Below are 16,679 nucleotides of genomic sequence, written 5' to 3'. Positions count from 1 at the left end.
GTATACCTTGAATTGTTCAAGAGTTTTCCTTATAATATGGTTGGAAAAAGACATTTTCCATTTCAAATGATCTATTATTGAAAGGCGTTAGATGTTGTTGAGTAATTTCAATCATGTCAGGCTCTTCATGACCCCACTTGGGGTTTTCATGGAAAAGATACTAGAGTGGTTTGCCATTTCTTTCTCCAGGAACTGAGGCAAACAGGGTTAAGTGACTTGCCCAGGGTCACTCAGCTAGTAAGTGTCTAAGGCTGGATTTGAACTCAAGAAGATGAATCTTCCTGATACCCAGCCCAGTGTTCTATCCACTGTGCCACCTTCATGCTCCCCCAAAAGGTGTTAGATACTTGACTCTTTTCTTTGAAAAGGTCAGAATTACTACATAAATTAATTTACAGATTTAATGCTATGCCAACCAAACTACAAAGGTGATACTTTATAAAAATAGTTTGGAGGGAAAAAAAGGTCTAGAAATTCAAGTGAAATAATGGGGGAAAAAGGTAGGAATTGATGAGGAATAGATAGTACCTCAAATAGATAGACCTTGAATTTTTTTTTTTTTGGTGGGGCAATAGGGGTTAAGTGACTTGCCCAGGGTCACAAAGCTAGTAAGTGTCAAGTGTCTGAGGCCGGATTTGAACTCAGGTCCTCCTGAATCCAGGGCCGGTGCTTTATCCACTGCGCCACCTCGATGCTCCCTAGACCTTGAATTTTGCTAAAAAAGCAGTAACCATCAAAACTATATGGAACTGGGGCAGCTAAGTGATGCAGTGGATAGAGTACCGGCCCTAGATTCAGGAGGACCTGAGTTCAAATCCAGCTTCAGACACTTTGACACTTACTAGCTGTGTGACCCTGGGCAAGTCACTTAACCCCAACTGCCTCACCAAAAAAACCCCAAACAAACCAAAAAAACCCAACAAACAAACAAACAAACAAACAAAAATTGTCTGCTAACACAAAACTGTATGGAACTAGTTTAAAAATAGAAAAGTAAAGCAATGAAACAAGGATATGGAAGAATCAAATATTTGAACTTACAACTCGGTTATCAGTTATTAACTTGATCATGCAAGTTAATTGGGTATAAACATCATATTTGGTGAGAACAAAAGCCAATTGTCAGAAATTAGAATTAGAATAACATTTATACTATATCCCACAATAAGGTCAAGATGGATACTTAACCAAGAATAATAAAAGTCATATCACATCACATCTCTGTGTGTGTGTGTGTGTGTGTCTCCCTCCCTCCCTCTCTCTTGCATACACACACACACATGAGAACCCAATCAGCTACCTTTTGTAGGTATGGCCAATAAGAATCCTTAACCAAACAAGAGAGATTTGATCACAAAAAAGAGAACAGATCATTCTGATGATATTGAATTGAATAGCTTTTGAATGAAAAAAACCAATACAGCTATCATTAGAAGGGAAGTTATTGACTGAGGAAAATTTTGTATTACATCTCTGATAAGAGTAAAATAGCCAAAATATATAAGAAGCTAGCCAGAAAATTATTATGCACAGCTTATTCTTTGAGGGATCTTTGGATAGCTGAAGTTTTACTGTTGTAAAAAATGTAAATGTTATAGAAGAGAGTGTTCATTATATAATGTCAACTGAAGTTTCTAAAAGGTCCCTCCCAGTTTTAACACTCTATGAACTAGGAGACTGTGATTAATTGATTCTTTTGCCTGTGATAAAGGTACTGTATTGTTCTTGAATGGCATTTTACTTCATCTTGTACATATTCTAATTTTCTCTTTGATTAGGTAACTGCTTTATATTTCTACTTCTCCTTTCTCAGTTACTTATATTTTTTGTATTATCTAACTACTAAACATCACTTTATCTCTCTCTTAACAAAATACTAATATGTTAGAAAATATACCTTATTTCCTTCTTTTCTGGATGATTTTCTTGTATGTTTCTGTTGCTTAAAATAGGAAAATAATTAGCTGCAAGGAGGAATATATTTTAAGTAGAATTAATTTTAAATTACTTAGGGTAGTAGAGGAAAACCTACTTTGAATTGCCCAAAAGAGAGTTACTCAACAGAATATGCAAACTAGGTGAAAATTATAATATGGGGGTATCCGTTTCAATTACTAGCTAATTTGTACAGGCTTCCATAAATGAATTTTGGACCTACATATATACAAAAGCCACACTTTCCTTTGCGTAGAAAAATCAGTTCAGTTCAGTCTGTATGTTTTTGAATAAATTGAATATTGAATGAATTCAATAAACATTTTCTAAGTACCTGGTGTGTATCTAGCATTGTACTTAGAACTTATTGACATACAAATAATTAGATAAAAGCTAGTTTCTGCCTTCATGGGGCTTACAGGTGTAATGGGGTCACAAGACATAAATAACTATCATATAAATAACGTGATAGGCATATAAAGAGGTGCAAGCAAAATACAACATGAGTTTCAAAGACAGAAAAAGCTTAACCAACTTGGGAAAATTTAATTGAAACATTTGTGTTTGAGGGGCCTTTGAAGGATGGGTAGCATTACAAGAGATAGAGGTGGAGAGGATAGGAATAAGGATAGGAATAAGTACCAGGCATGGAGAACAGTGTGAGCAAAGAAACAGAGGTAGGGAAGTACAGAATGGCAATTTTGGCTGGAACATATAATGTGGAATGATATAATATGATATAAACCTGGAAAGAAAGGGTTATATCACATAGCAGAGATCTTGAATTTTATTCAGTAGAAAGTACAACACTGCTGAAGGGTTTTAAATGGAGGAATGACATAGCCAGATCTATATAAAAGGAACATGAGTATAGCAGTGTTATGTCAGATGGATGGATATATTTAATTGTGGAGGTGCTAGTCTGGCAGAAGATTTTGGACTTTCTACCACAGGGGACCACTTTTAATTATAAAACAATGACATGATATAGTGAAAATATGTTTTAGAAAGACTAAAAAAATGACAATAGTGTCTGCATGGGGCGGGGTGGGGCAATAATTTAGGCAAAGTGATGAAGACCTAAACTAGTATTTTTAAAACATATGTTAATTTTTTATGTTCACTTTTTAAAAGTTTTGAATTCCAAGTGACCCTGCGCAAGTTACTTAACCCCCATTGCCCTGCAAAAAACAAAAACAAAAAAAAAGTTTTGAATTCCAAATTCTCTCTTCCTCCTCCACTGAAAAAGCAAACAATATGATATCAATTATATATGTGAAAGTATGATTTTCCATATTAGTGATGTTACCAAAAAAACAATAAAAATTAAAAGTGTGAAAAAGTTATACTTCATTCTGCACTCAGAGTTTTTTAGTTCTCATTCTGGAGGTGCATAGCATTTTTCATCATGAGCCCTTCAGAATTGTCTTGGATCATTATATTGATCAGAGTAGCTAAGTCTTTCACAGTTGATTGTTACAATATCACTGTTACTTTGTATAATGTTCTCCTGGTTCTGCTCAATTCACTTTGCATTAATTCATGCCTTTTTATGCTTTTCTGAAACCATCCTGTTCATCATTTCTTATAGTACCATAGTATTCCATCAGAATCATATACCAAAACTTGTTCAGCCATTTCCCCTCAGTTTCCAATTCTTTGCCACCACAAAAAAATCTGCTACTAATATTTTTGTACATATAAGTCCTTTCCCTTTTTCTCTGATCAATTTGGGATATAGACCTAGGAGTGGTAAAGCTGGACCAAAGGGTATGCATAGTTTTCTAGCCCTTTGGGCATAGTTTCAAATTATTCTCTAGAATGGCTGGACCATATATTTGGTTATTCTAGTAAAAATGGAAAGGAAGAGACAACTACAATAACATAAATAGTAAGTCAATAAACATTAAGCATGTGCTAGGCACTACACTAAGCTCTGGGGATACAAAGAAAAGTAAAAGACAGTTCATGTGTTCAGGAGGTCATAGTGTAAAGGGGGAGACAATATACAAAAACAACTATGTACAAATCAGCTATAAACAGGATAAAGGAAATAAACAAAAATGACACTAAAAGGTAGCTGAGCTCAGATAATTTGCCACAAAGTGTGGGTTCCAGAGAACAATTGATGAAATGCATTTCCTTCCTCTTGATAGAGAGGGGCTAAAGTGCTGGTTCCAAACATTGCATGTCTATCGAATATGCTTACTGTGTCAGTTTTGTTTAACTCTTTCTTTACTACAAAGAAGGGTTTAATGGAAGGGAAACACTATATCAAGAAATGACAATGATGTTCAAAACAAAAGATCTCCATAAAACTTTTCTTAAAAGAAAGGAAGCAGGGCAGATAAGTGGCACAGTGGATAAAGCACCAGCCCTGGATTCAGGAGGACCTGAGTTCAAATCCAACCTTAGACACTTGACACTTACTAGCTGTGTGACCCTGGGCAAGTCACTTAACCCTCATTGCCCCCCCCCCCAAAAGAAAGCAAACATAAGAGGCACCACAAGGAAGGAAACATGAAAGAAAAAGTTAAGACTCCATCGTTTTAAACCATGATAATCAGAGAATGGCAATGCCATTGCTAGATAGGAGGGATAGCCTTATGTAGTGGGGCTGGGGGTGGGGTGGGGGGAGAAACAGATACATAACTAGACAAAGAGACCTCACTGTCCTCCAAAAAAGACCCTTTTTAGGAGATAGAATTTTCCTGAGTGTTGGTTGATTCATCAGAGATTTTTTAAGTCTGGAAGGCACATTGACTCTTTTTATTAGGAACTTGGAATCACCTTTTTATTAGGAACCTGGAATCAGACTTGATGCTCCCTGAGCTATAGAACGCTAACCTATGTCAGGGCTGCCCTTGAAGCAATTCATTACATTCCCTCTATTATATCTACTAGGTGAAATCTGATTAAAATGGCCACTAATGGCCAGCAGCCTGGAGGGGAAATGAAAGGGAGCAAGTGTCAGAGCAGGTCAGCCTGTAGCCTGAGGACCAGGTCTGGCTTCTGTGGCATCTTGGTAGGCAGCCTGGTGTCTTTATGTGCTGATTGCATTTATTCGAGGCTGGCAAAGGATCTTTTCTGTCTTTTCCCAGAAGCACCATGCCACTACTTGAACTAATAGCAATACAAGGTTTCCTTCATACAGGCATAAGTCAGTGACCTTTTGCTTTAATGGCAACACATGTGGTGCCGTGATATAAGAATCCTCCTATTTGTCTCTTATTGGATTTTTGGAAGCATGGCTTGACCGTCCTTCACCTCGCAGCCTGGTCTGGAAGTCTAGAAATCATGCTCATGTTAGTGAAAGCTGGAGCTGATCAGAAAGCCAAGAATCAGGTATGTCTGCCCCATTTGGTCACACTTGTCAAACAAGCACCTGCCCTAATGGTGCTGGGAACCTCTGAGACCCAATAAGCGCCTCAATCTGACTTTCCTTAGGATGGGATGACTATTCTCCACTTTGCTGCTCAGAACAATAATGTGAGGATTGTGGAGTATCTTACCCAGGATCTCCATCTGAAAGATCTAAATCAGCAGGATGAGGTATGTATTTAGCTTCCCATGGGCCTGACCTTGCTCTCTGTCCAACCAGAACCTGAGTTCAAATCCAACCTTAGACACTTGACACTTACTAGCTGTGTGACCCTGGGCAAGTCACTTTATCACGTGGACCTGAGCCTCTGTGTTGGCAAAACCAGGACTGGGAGCTGGAGGTTAAGGAAGGGTAGGGTCGCCAGAGACAGTACCCTGTAGTATACCCATAGATTGGGGTCTATTGCAGATGGTATGAGGGGGACAGAAGGGATAGCTCAGGAATTCTTAACCTTTTCTATGTCATGGACTCCTTTGCAGTCTGGTGAAAGTCTATGGGCCCTTTCTCAGAATAACATTTTAAAATACATAAGCACTAAAATGCATAAGTATTAATATATGATACCTATAATATGCTATATATTTTATGACATAATATATAATGTGACCTATATATGTGTGTGTGTATATATATTAATTAAACATATATTATACATACATACATACATATACATACATACATACATATATATATATAGGATTACAAAGGTAAACAATTATGTTGAAACAAAGATGTCATTCTTTTCCCATCTAAGTTCACAGAGCCTCTGAAAATATATCTATGGTCTCCTTAGAGGGAAGAGTCTATGGACCCCAAGTTAACAACTGTTCCATGCATTAGATCTTCCTTTCCCTGTCCTGCACCTTATACCCTGGTGACATCTAAACGAATAAAACTGGACCAATTGTGATTTTTAAACCTCAAAGCCTTGCTTTAGTCTCCTCCTAGCGGAACTATAACTAGTTTTAAAACATACAGCTACAGAAGAAGAAGCAGCATGAGAAGTGCCTAAAATCAACTTTTTAAGACCAATTCAACTGAGGATTGGAGACAAAGACTCTGGAAACCAGTTCCTGTTGGTTGCCCTCCTAGTATATGAGAACAGGTTGGGGGGGAGGGAGAGGGGGAAGTTGGGAAGCTCATGTAGAGTACAGCAGCTAGGAGAAAAAGGAAAAGGGATACTATCTGGTAGCTTCCTTTTTAAGTTAATTATTCTTGCTGCCTTCTGTAGTTCTATTTGGCCTCATCTCATTACATGAATAAACAAACATGGCCATTACATATGGCTAGGGAGGTCTCCCATCATGTAATTGGTGTGCTCTTTGCTCAGAGTCTAGCAGTGCCCTCACAAATGTCAAGGAAGTCTGGTTGGTGAGCATTAGATAGGACTGATATTATTAGTCCAGTTGGTGGAGCCTTCATTCTGAGTCTAATATACAGAACAGGTTTGGTGACTAGAAAAAACTTTGTCCCACATTTCCTGCCTCTTTTTATAACAATCAGGGGCTCCCCTTACAGTCTCTTCTTTACCTGCCACTGGGGAATTTGAAAAGATTAGGGACTGACCATGAGCAATGCTGAGCTATTTTTTTTACTTCCTTATTAGAGTCCTGCATAATTGAGGCTGGCTTGGAGAAATGTCAAGATAGAACAATAGTAAAATATATTTGCCTGGGTTCCAGTTCTAGCACTATCACTTACCACCCATGTGACTTTGGGCAAGTTATTTACCCTGTCTGGGCCTCTGTTTCCCCATTTGTACAATGAATGCACAATGTACAACCAGCTGCCTTTTGAGGGGTCTTCCAGCCCTAGGTCTGTGGTACGACACAAGGCTTCTGGTTTCTCATAGCAGAAGTGAATCGCCCAACCTTGAGTATGGCTAGAGCTTACAACACTGTAGTTTGGTCCCTGATCTCCTAGAGTCGAGTTTTTATTAGTCAGCAGCTGAGGTCTGTGAGCTGGGGTTGAACACCTCAAATGCAGCTTTGAGTAGTCCTTAGTTAATTTATTATAGGTGCTTTGCTTTTGCTCAGCTTAAAAGGGATTGTGAAATCGGGAACATTTTGTTCATAAATTTAATCAGATAGAAAGAGATCTGTCACCTTCACCCCCATGCTACTGTAAACAGAAAATAATAGGAGGCAGGATATTTACCCTGACTAGGAAGATAAAGATAAAGGTGTTTGCCTAGAGGGAGCTCCCCATGCTGCAGATTAGACTGGGTCACTGGAGATAGCACTTCAACAATAAAAGGAACCTTCCCCCCCTGAAGAGTTCCAGTATGAATAAGCAGTGATGGGAGAGTCTGGAGGTCCCTCCCAATTCTGTAATTCTCATTTGCTTTACCAGAGGGAGGGCAGAGAAGGGGAGCAAATGTTTAGATGTGTGTATGATGATATGTAGATGTTCTGAATCTGTGTGCAAACTCCCTTCTGGCTCTAGAAAAAGAAATGTACAAAAATATTTGAGGAAAGACATAAGGGAGGGCCTGAGGGGATGTCCATAGAAGTGCAGAGCATTTGCAAATGTTTATAGGACTTTACAGTTTTGGGTCAGATTCAGATAATGGGAGATTCAGTTGGCTCCAAAGAGGAAAGATGTGTGAGGTCTTGGAGGAGGGGAGCCCTGTGGAGGGGGGAAATAATGAGCACGAAGGTCTCTGAGAAGAAATATGAGTGGTTTTATGGAACTGAGGTCAACAGTCAATATAGCAATCGATTTATGCAGAGGATTTTCCCAGTAAATGGGGGTAAAATTGTCAAGAACTTAAGTCCATTAGAGGGGAGAATGGATTCTCCTCTGGAGTCTGTGGAAGAATCATCTTGGAACAGAAGTTGAATAAGTTTAATAATGTATACATCCTGGAAGAAGGTTTTAGCATTTTTTAAAAGCTTAGGAATAGCACATAATTTAAAGCCCAGAAAGACTTCACTCAGGGGAAAAAGGCCAGATAGCTTGGTTAAGTGAGGGTAACTAGAACTTCAATTATACAAACAACATACATTAAGTCAAATACTTTAACCCTGGTCAGAAAGGGCAGAGCTGACCCAAAGGGCTTCTCATCATAGTTGACCTGACTACATTTTAAAGTTATTGTATGATGCTACAAAAGCCTTTTCCTTAGATTGAAATACACACATGGGCCCCACACATGCACACACATACATGCATACACACGTACACACCCACATATGCATGTCTAGATTTGGCATCAAAGCAGTGGGGTTAAAATATCAGCTCTGCTACTTCCTCTGTAAGCGTTTTCAGTCATTTTTCAGTTGTGTCCAACTCTTCATGACCCCATTTGGGGTTTTCTTGGTAAAAATACTGGAGTGATTTGCCATTTCCTTCTCCAGATGAGGAAACTGAGGCAAACAGGGTTAAGTGACTTGCCCAGGGTCATATATCTAGTGTTTTCTACCAGATTTGAATTCAGGAAGATGAGTCTTCCTCACTCTAACTAAGCCTGGCACTCTGTGCACTATGGTGCCACCTCGCTCACTTTGGGCAAGTCATTTAACCTTGGGCTACAGTTTGCTCATCTGTAGAAATATGGGGTTGGACTAAGGTTTGCTTTCAGCTATTGAACCCAGCATATATGAACATACAAATATATGCAAAGCATATACACAGAAACCTCATACCCCCCCCCCCACTGCCCTTCTGCAAATCTCCTGCTTGTTTTTATAGCTAATTATCTTTTCCTTCTGTGGTGGTTCTTGTTTCTATTTTGGATCCTTCAGTCTGGTGCAAAAGAAAGCTTGTGGTATCAGAATGAAAATAAGGAACTGTTGGAAAGAAAGCTTAGTGTGATAGAAGGATGCCTCCCAACAAATTCAGCCCATAGAAATTCTTAGGTTTGAAATACCGGGTAATTCCTGTGAGACGAAAGTGACTTGCTTGGGTTTCAGTGGCAACAGTGATTGTTTACATAATTGTTGCTAGATTTGATGGTTCACATATCTGTAAAGTATTTTTTAAAAGGGGAAAAAAAACATAACCAAAACCCTGAACAGGAAATCTCAGGCCTTAGGACTTCCAGACATGATGAAATCCCCTTATCTATAGTGCACATAGAATTAACTAAACAGGTCACTGAGCCAAAAAGGGACCAAGGAACAGGCTCTCCCCATCTTCTGCAATTTATCCAATAGAAGAAAAAAAAAGAATCAGATTTAGTATGATAGATTTAATGCTGGAAGAGACCACCCTCATTTTTGCAAATAAAAAAAACCACCCAAAACTGAGGCCCAAAAAAGGTTAAATCATTTGCCCAAAGTCATGTTTGAAGCCCTTTCTCTGGGCTTCAAATACTGTATATGTAAAAGGAAGGGGTTGGACTAACCAGCCTTGAGCTCTATTTGAATCCATACCTTCCAACAAAATCTGCTACTCTTTCCCCCATATCATTCTAGAAATCACTTAGATATCATTGAGGCAGTTTCCCTCATTTTCCAGATGGTGGAATGAAAGCCTGGAGAGGTTAGGTTTCTTGCCCAAAGTTACATGACTAGAGTTGGGACAAGGACCAGATTTTCTAACTCCCACTCTAAGCCAAATAAAAGAGGGCTTCCATGAGATATCTCCATATTTAAGCCCTGCTGAAAATTTAAGCAGAGGGAGGAGGATGACCTTAGACCTTTCACTTTTTGATAAAGGAAAATAAGGCACACTGTGAAACTTCCTAGAACTGCTCCCTGTAGATATCCCCATAGGCCATTGTTATTTTTAAGGGTTTCCCCACTACCCCAGCTTTTTGCTTTAGTTATTGGGAAGCAATGAAGAGTGAGCAGTTTGTTCAGTCCAGAAGAGTAAGAATTCAAAGTTCCGGCTTCAGGAACCAACTATAAAGAGGCTTTCCTTCCTCCTTCTTCCTTCCTCTCCCCTCCTCCCACTAGCCCTTACTAAATAATACATGCTTTTTTTTTTCTATTATTACTACGGTTGTGGTTATAGAAAAAACTAGACCAATTTGTAAATGTTTTGTCTTTAAATTGACCCCATCCTCTCCAGCCCCAAGAAATGAACTCTAACCTTTCCTTTAATCCCTGGAGTTTGAAAAGCATTTTCAGAGGTTCTCTCAGCTTTGCTGATGTCATCTTGACTGGCTCAATGTGGACTAAGTAAGAGTTGGGGCCATTTACTGTGACCAGAAGATCCTGTATTAAACACACACACACACACACACACACACACACACACACACACACACACACACAACCAAAACCCATACTCAGCAAAACCTTTTTTGTGGCCTATATTGGCTGGATAGTTTCCTCACTTCTCCATTTTACTTTGTGGTGATGAGCAGATTCATGTATATTTTTTAAGCATGTTGGAAATGATGCATAATAAACTGATATTCTAGCACTCAGAACTGTAGCTAGGAATTTTTGTACATGGAGTGAATATCACCAAGATTGTTCTTGTGGTAGTAGTGGGGCTGGGCATGACCCTTCAGTGGTGGTGGTGGTGGGAGGTATGTATGTCAAAGATCTCAGGATGTGGAGGCTTCCTAACTTAACTAATTATTACTGATTAAGTGCTAATAGCCAATGTTTGACACTTCTGAAGTACTGTACTGTAGGTCATGATTTTGCATCTACTATCACAAGAATACACAGAAGAGAGAGGACTTGTCCCAACTAGAAAGGGCAATAAATAGGTAGAATGGACTCTTATCTTTAGTCCTTCCCAGTTGGAGCTCAAGATATACAAAAGACATTTTACTGATTCATATTTTTATGATTTTCCCAAAGCAAAGTTGAACAAGTGAATTAGGACTGATGCTAATGGGGCAGCTAGGTGGTGCAGTGGATAAATCACCAGCCCTGGATTCAGGAGGACCTGAGTTCAAATCTGGCCTCAGATACTTGACACTTATTAGCTGTGTGATCCTGGGCAAGTCACTTAACCCCAATTGCCTCACCAAAAAGAAGAAGAAGAAGAAGCATAATTCCTGAAAGAACTAGTCACCCTTGCAGGGTTGGGAATAAGTGGTTGTCATCACAAGGGAAAGGAGAACCCATTCTCCTGCTCACTAACTTTTACCTTCTACTCCATTCACTGTTAGGAGTACATCATTACTCCAATAGATAGAGATGAGGAAACAGAGCACCAGAAAGATGAAATAATTAGCTTGTAAGCAAGACTCAGACCCAGGTCTTCTAACTCTAAGTTCAATTAGTCAATCAGCTTGAATCATCTATCACGTGCCACACACTTTGCTAGTCCCTGGGGACTCAAATTAAAATGAAACATTTCTTGTCCTCAAGAAGCTTGCATTCTATCGAGAGAAATAATATAGAGGTGAATAAGTATCCACATAAAATGTAACTACATGCTAATTTTGTCCTGTTTTGTCTTACTACTTCCAATCATTTTGCTGTGGCACAGTGGGTCTCTTGGCAGAAGGGAAAACCTTGTGTCTGCTTTATGTTGTAGCAATAGTGGGTATACAGTCACCTCCATGAAAATCAATCAGTAAGCTTTTAAGTATCCCCTATGTACCAAGCATTAGAAACTGACTTTTTAACCCATTGTAGATGCCCATAAAGTTTATGGGAAAGTCCACAATTTGACTCAGGAATAAGGTTGAGAGGTCAGGAAGAGATTGTCTCTTCTTGTATTCATTCATCCCATAATCATTTATAAAATAAATACCTATGTAGTCAGTAGTCTAGGCTTGACCAAATCAATCTGGTATCTAAAGTTCAAGATTGGAATGGAGTGAGGCATTCATGAAACATTTAGCATTTAACAGAAAGAACTTTCCTTTGACATATCAAGGGAAGTGCATTTAAAACAGGGCAAGGTTAATCAAAGAGTGTGCAGCATTGATTCAGCTGAGCACAGCTTCCTTGTGTTGGTATTGGTCATAATGCTGGTCTGCCAGTCAGAAACCTCAGCAATTTGTGCCCTGACCCTTTTATACTCAGGTAAAGAAGAAGCTTTAGTCCTGGAGTCAATTAAATCTGGAAGATAGTTACAACCCCTTTTAAGGAAAAACTGGCCTATCCTACATAGGGTAGAATTTTAGGATAAACCAGCTCAACCTACTGGCAAGGCCCTGGGAAATGTTTCTAACATAGCCTCCTATGTGTCAGGCACCATACTAAAAACCAAGAATACAAATACAACAACAACAAAAGAAAAGAAAAAAAAGTCTCTTCAGGGAGTTTCTATTCTATTTTCCCTTGAACCCCTGGGGACCTAGTGAGCCTTTTCAAGAGTCTTCCTCAACCTTTTTCTGAGGAAAATGACTTTCTTGGGTCCAATTGCCACCAAGCCCTGACTACAATGACACGTACAGTAGTGACAAGGTAGCTTGGTTTTACTTGGATGGAGTGTTGAGCTCAGGAAGACCTGAGTTCAGATCTGGCCTCAGATACCTGCTAGCTCTGTGACCCTGGGCAAGTCACTTAACCTTGTTTATCTCAGTTTCCTCATCTATAAAATGGAGATAATACTAGCACCTACCTGGAAAGTTTGTTAGGATCAAATGGGATAACTGTAAGCACTTAATACAGTGCCACACACATGGTAAGTGCTATATAAATATTAACTATTATTATTATTATTATTATTATTACAGCATTTGAGAGATGTAATAAAAACACAAGTCTTGTGATTACTTTTCAGAAAGGAAGAAAGCCATTTCTTTTGGCTGCTGAAAAGGGACATATTGAAATGATAGAAAAACTCATCATGCTCAACCTGTTCACTTCAGAAAAAGACAAGGTGAATTTGACTTTTTCCATAACTTTGGTAAAACCCATTTAAGCATAATGGGGGCAGGGCAGTGACAATTAGCAACGAGCAGCCCTTTAATATTATTTAGTTAAAGGGGGCAGCTAGGTGCTGTAGTGGATAAAGCACTAGCCCTGGATTCAGGAGGGCCTGAGTTCAAATCCAGACTCAGACACTTGACACTAGCTGTGTGACCCTGGGCAAGTCATTTAACCCTCATTGCCCCGCAAAATAAACAAACAAAAACCCCATCATTATTTAGTTAAGGTCTACAGGGCAGCACAGTACGGTGTAACCCCTTTAGTGAGCTCTATGGTTTGGCTACACAGGCCTCCTTTCTGTTCCTCACAGTATTACTACTAGCTGTAAAAGCCTAATAAAGGGAAAGTTTCATGTAACTAATAGACAGCTATTGGAAGGACTACTATATCTGTGAGAGATTGGGCTTCCAATATCCCTTCCATTTTAAAGATTCTATAATTCTAAAATATTCTTTGTAAATGCCCTCATGTCTTGGCCTTAATTAAAAATAAAATTAAGTAGTGGAGAAAGTATCCATCACCCCAAAAGTATGGTAAAGATTTTCACATTTTGGCAAAATGTTCTACAAAATTTTCTAAATTTAGTCAAACAACAAGAATTTGTTAAGCATCTACTGTGTGCAAGTCTCTATAGATGTTGTTCAATTGTTTCAGTCTTGTCCAATTCTTTGTGACCCCTTTTGGGTTTTTTTTCTTTGCAAAGATACTAAAGTGGTTTGCCATATCCTTCTCCAGGAACTGATGCAAACAAGGTTAAGTGACTTGCCCAGGGTCACACAGCTAGTAAGTATCTGAAGCCAAATTTGAACTAATGAAAATGAGTCTTTCTGATTTCCAGATGAGTATTCTATCCACTGCACCACCTAGATATAGATACCAGTGCAAAAAAAAATTTAAACAATTCTTACTTACAATGAACTTACATTTTAATAAGGGAGAGAACAAGTACCTATAAATAAAAAGTTCACTAGCAATTGGGGAGAAGAGGAAAGGTTTCATGCAGAAGATGCTATTGAGTGACATAGCCAGAAATGAATTATTCTGGTTGAATTACCCAGAATATGCCCTCTTTGGCTCTTTCTTTCTGTTGTAAATTTTGAGCCACTTACCTGGTCAATATCACCTTCACCCAAGGGTGGGCCAAAAAAAAAAAGTGGCTGCTACGTGTGGAAATGACTACATCTTGAATGCCAAATGAAATCAGTTTCAAACCTTTTAAAAGATCCAGTATATTGATGTTTTTTTCAGATATTGGAAGGGCTTGCTTTCCTTTTGGGATTCTACCTCTTGTGTTCCTAATTGTAGGAGGGAAATACAGCTTTGCACCTAGCAGCAAAACATGGTCATACCACTGTTGTAGAGATGCTGATAATCCAGTGGCAAGATATAAATGAACCCAATGAGGTAAGTGCATTTCCTAGCCATAGAAGGTTGAGAGTGTGATGATACCAAAAACACACAGCAATGGCTTTCTAGGAAAGATTCCAAGAAGAAAAAAAAAAATCCAGCCTCTCTAGCTGTACAAATTATATGATGTAAAAAGGAGCTTCTTCTATTTTTTTTTTGAGCATTGCATGACAATTTCCTAATTCTGTATCATTTAAAATCTGTTTATGTCAACAATCTCTTGACTGTCCCTCTTATAGCTCTGGTGATGGAAACTTCTTAGAGAAGCTGTATTGAACCTGACTGATGGTGAGCCTGTTTTTTCTTTAATCAGCCTTCATAAAAACTTTGGTCTTAACCTCGACTCCTCTTTCTCTCTCACTCCACATGTCTAATTAGTTGACAAATCGTGTCATTCCTTCCTCAACATCATCTCTGATTTATTCTCTTGTCTCTATTCACACAACCACTACTCTAATGCAAGCTCTTAATGCTTTTGGCCAGAATTACTTCAATAGAGGGGGTTTCCCCCATGTTGGCAGATCTCTCTTAAGATCAGGTGTTCTAAGCCAATCAGGGGTCTGCACTAAGTTTAGCATTAATACTATGAGTTCTCAGGAATTGGGGCTGCCAGGCTACCTCAGGAATGTCAAATTGGCTCAAGTTAGAAAACAGGGCTAGTGAAAGCTGCTGATCAGAATGGGATTTGGCCATGAGTAGCCCATGGATTTCCAATCCAGGTAAGATTAAAAAAGCTAGTCTTACACAAACAAATAGATTTAAAATAACAAGAACCTTGTGTTAACAGACTCCTAATTTGTTTCCCTATCTTCTCTTTCCTGTCTAATTCAAACTACACACATCTGCCAAAATTATATTCCTAAAGTACAAACTTGACCCTTATTCCAAAACTCCAATGGATCTCTATTGCCTCTAGGATCAGATATAAACTCCTCTGGAACTACATGAACATAATTATAAAACACTTTTTATACAAATAAAGTCAGATTTAAATAATTGGAGAAATAGTAATTTTTCATGGGTGGTCAGAACCAATATAATAAAAATGACAATTTGATATAAACTAATCTACTTTATGCAATGTCAGCCCAATTAAATTACCAAAAACTATTTTATTGAATTAGAAAAAAAAATTCATTTGGAAGAACAAAAGGCCAAAACTATCAAAGGAATTGATGAAAAAATGTTTAGGAAGGTTTAGCAGTACCAGATTTTAAAGTATATTATGGGGAAAAGGAAAAGAACCTATATATTCTCAGATATTTATAGCAGTTCTCTTTGTGGTGGCAAAGAATTGGAAATTGAGGGGATGCCCATCAATTGGGGAATGGTTAAAGAAGTTGTGGTATGATTGTGATGGAATGCTACTGTACTATAAGGATGAACAGGTTGATTTTTTTTGGTTTGTTTGTTTTTTTGTTTTGTTTTTTTAGTGAGGCAATGGGGGTTAAGTGACTTGCCCAGGGTCACACAGCTAGTAAGTGTTAAGTATCTGAGGCTGGATTTGAACTCAGGTACTCCTGACTCCAGGGTCGGTGCTCTATCCACTGTGCCATCTAGCTGCCCCACAGGTTGATTTTTTAAAAACATGGAAAGACTTGCATGAAATAATGAAAAATGAAATGAACAGAACCAAGAGAATGTTGTATACAGTAAGAGCAATATTGTTTGAAGAATAATTGTGAATAACCAAGTTATTCTGAGTACTATAATACTATAAAGGACCTATGAAGAAAGATGCTATCTACCTCCAGTGAAAGAAATAAAAAATAAAAGTATTCTTACTTTGATTTTACATGTATTTATAAATCTGTCAAATGAAGACCATCTCTAGTGGACACAGAGGGAAGGAATCAGTTCAGAACTTAAAGTGTAGCAAAAAAATTAATTAAATTTTAAAAATAAATTAACCCCCCACAATCCCCCCCATACACTCACATAAACACACACACACACACACACACACACACACACACACGGACCCTCTGGCATTTAAAACCCTTTGTAAGGCCTCCATCTTATTTTATGATATGTGATCCTTGAAAGTTGAATCCACCTGAAACACTGATTATTGGAACTCACTATTTAAGACCTTATGGGACTGTTAACTGATATTATTCTGAGTCTGACTCCAGGTATGATCATCAAGGAATGCTATTGAG

The 16,679-nt window shown here is 38.4% G+C and overlaps 1 protein-coding gene across 1 annotated transcript in view; it reads left to right on the top strand.

Annotated features, from left to right (window-relative positions):
- Positions 1 to 16,679, top strand: part of ANKDD1B (ankyrin repeat and death domain containing 1B) — an 86,626-nt gene that overhangs the window by 17,848 nt on the left and 52,099 nt on the right. Inside the window, exons 4-7 of the mRNA XM_043996775.1 lie at positions 5,182 to 5,280; positions 5,383 to 5,487; positions 12,962 to 13,060; positions 14,416 to 14,514. Coding sequence (XP_043852710.1) covers positions 5,182 to 5,280; positions 5,383 to 5,487; positions 12,962 to 13,060; positions 14,416 to 14,514 — 402 coding nt within the window. The remainder of the gene's footprint in view (positions 1 to 5,181; positions 5,281 to 5,382; positions 5,488 to 12,961; positions 13,061 to 14,415; positions 14,515 to 16,679) is intronic.

The sequence above is a fragment of the Dromiciops gliroides genome, chromosome 1, assembly GCF_019393635.1.
Source record: "Dromiciops gliroides isolate mDroGli1 chromosome 1, mDroGli1.pri, whole genome shotgun sequence".
NCBI classification, from domain to species: Eukaryota; Metazoa; Chordata; class Mammalia; order Microbiotheria; family Microbiotheriidae; genus Dromiciops; species Dromiciops gliroides.
The sequence above is the reverse complement of the archived record's forward strand: the minus strand, read 5'-3'. Positions and strand labels throughout refer to the sequence as shown.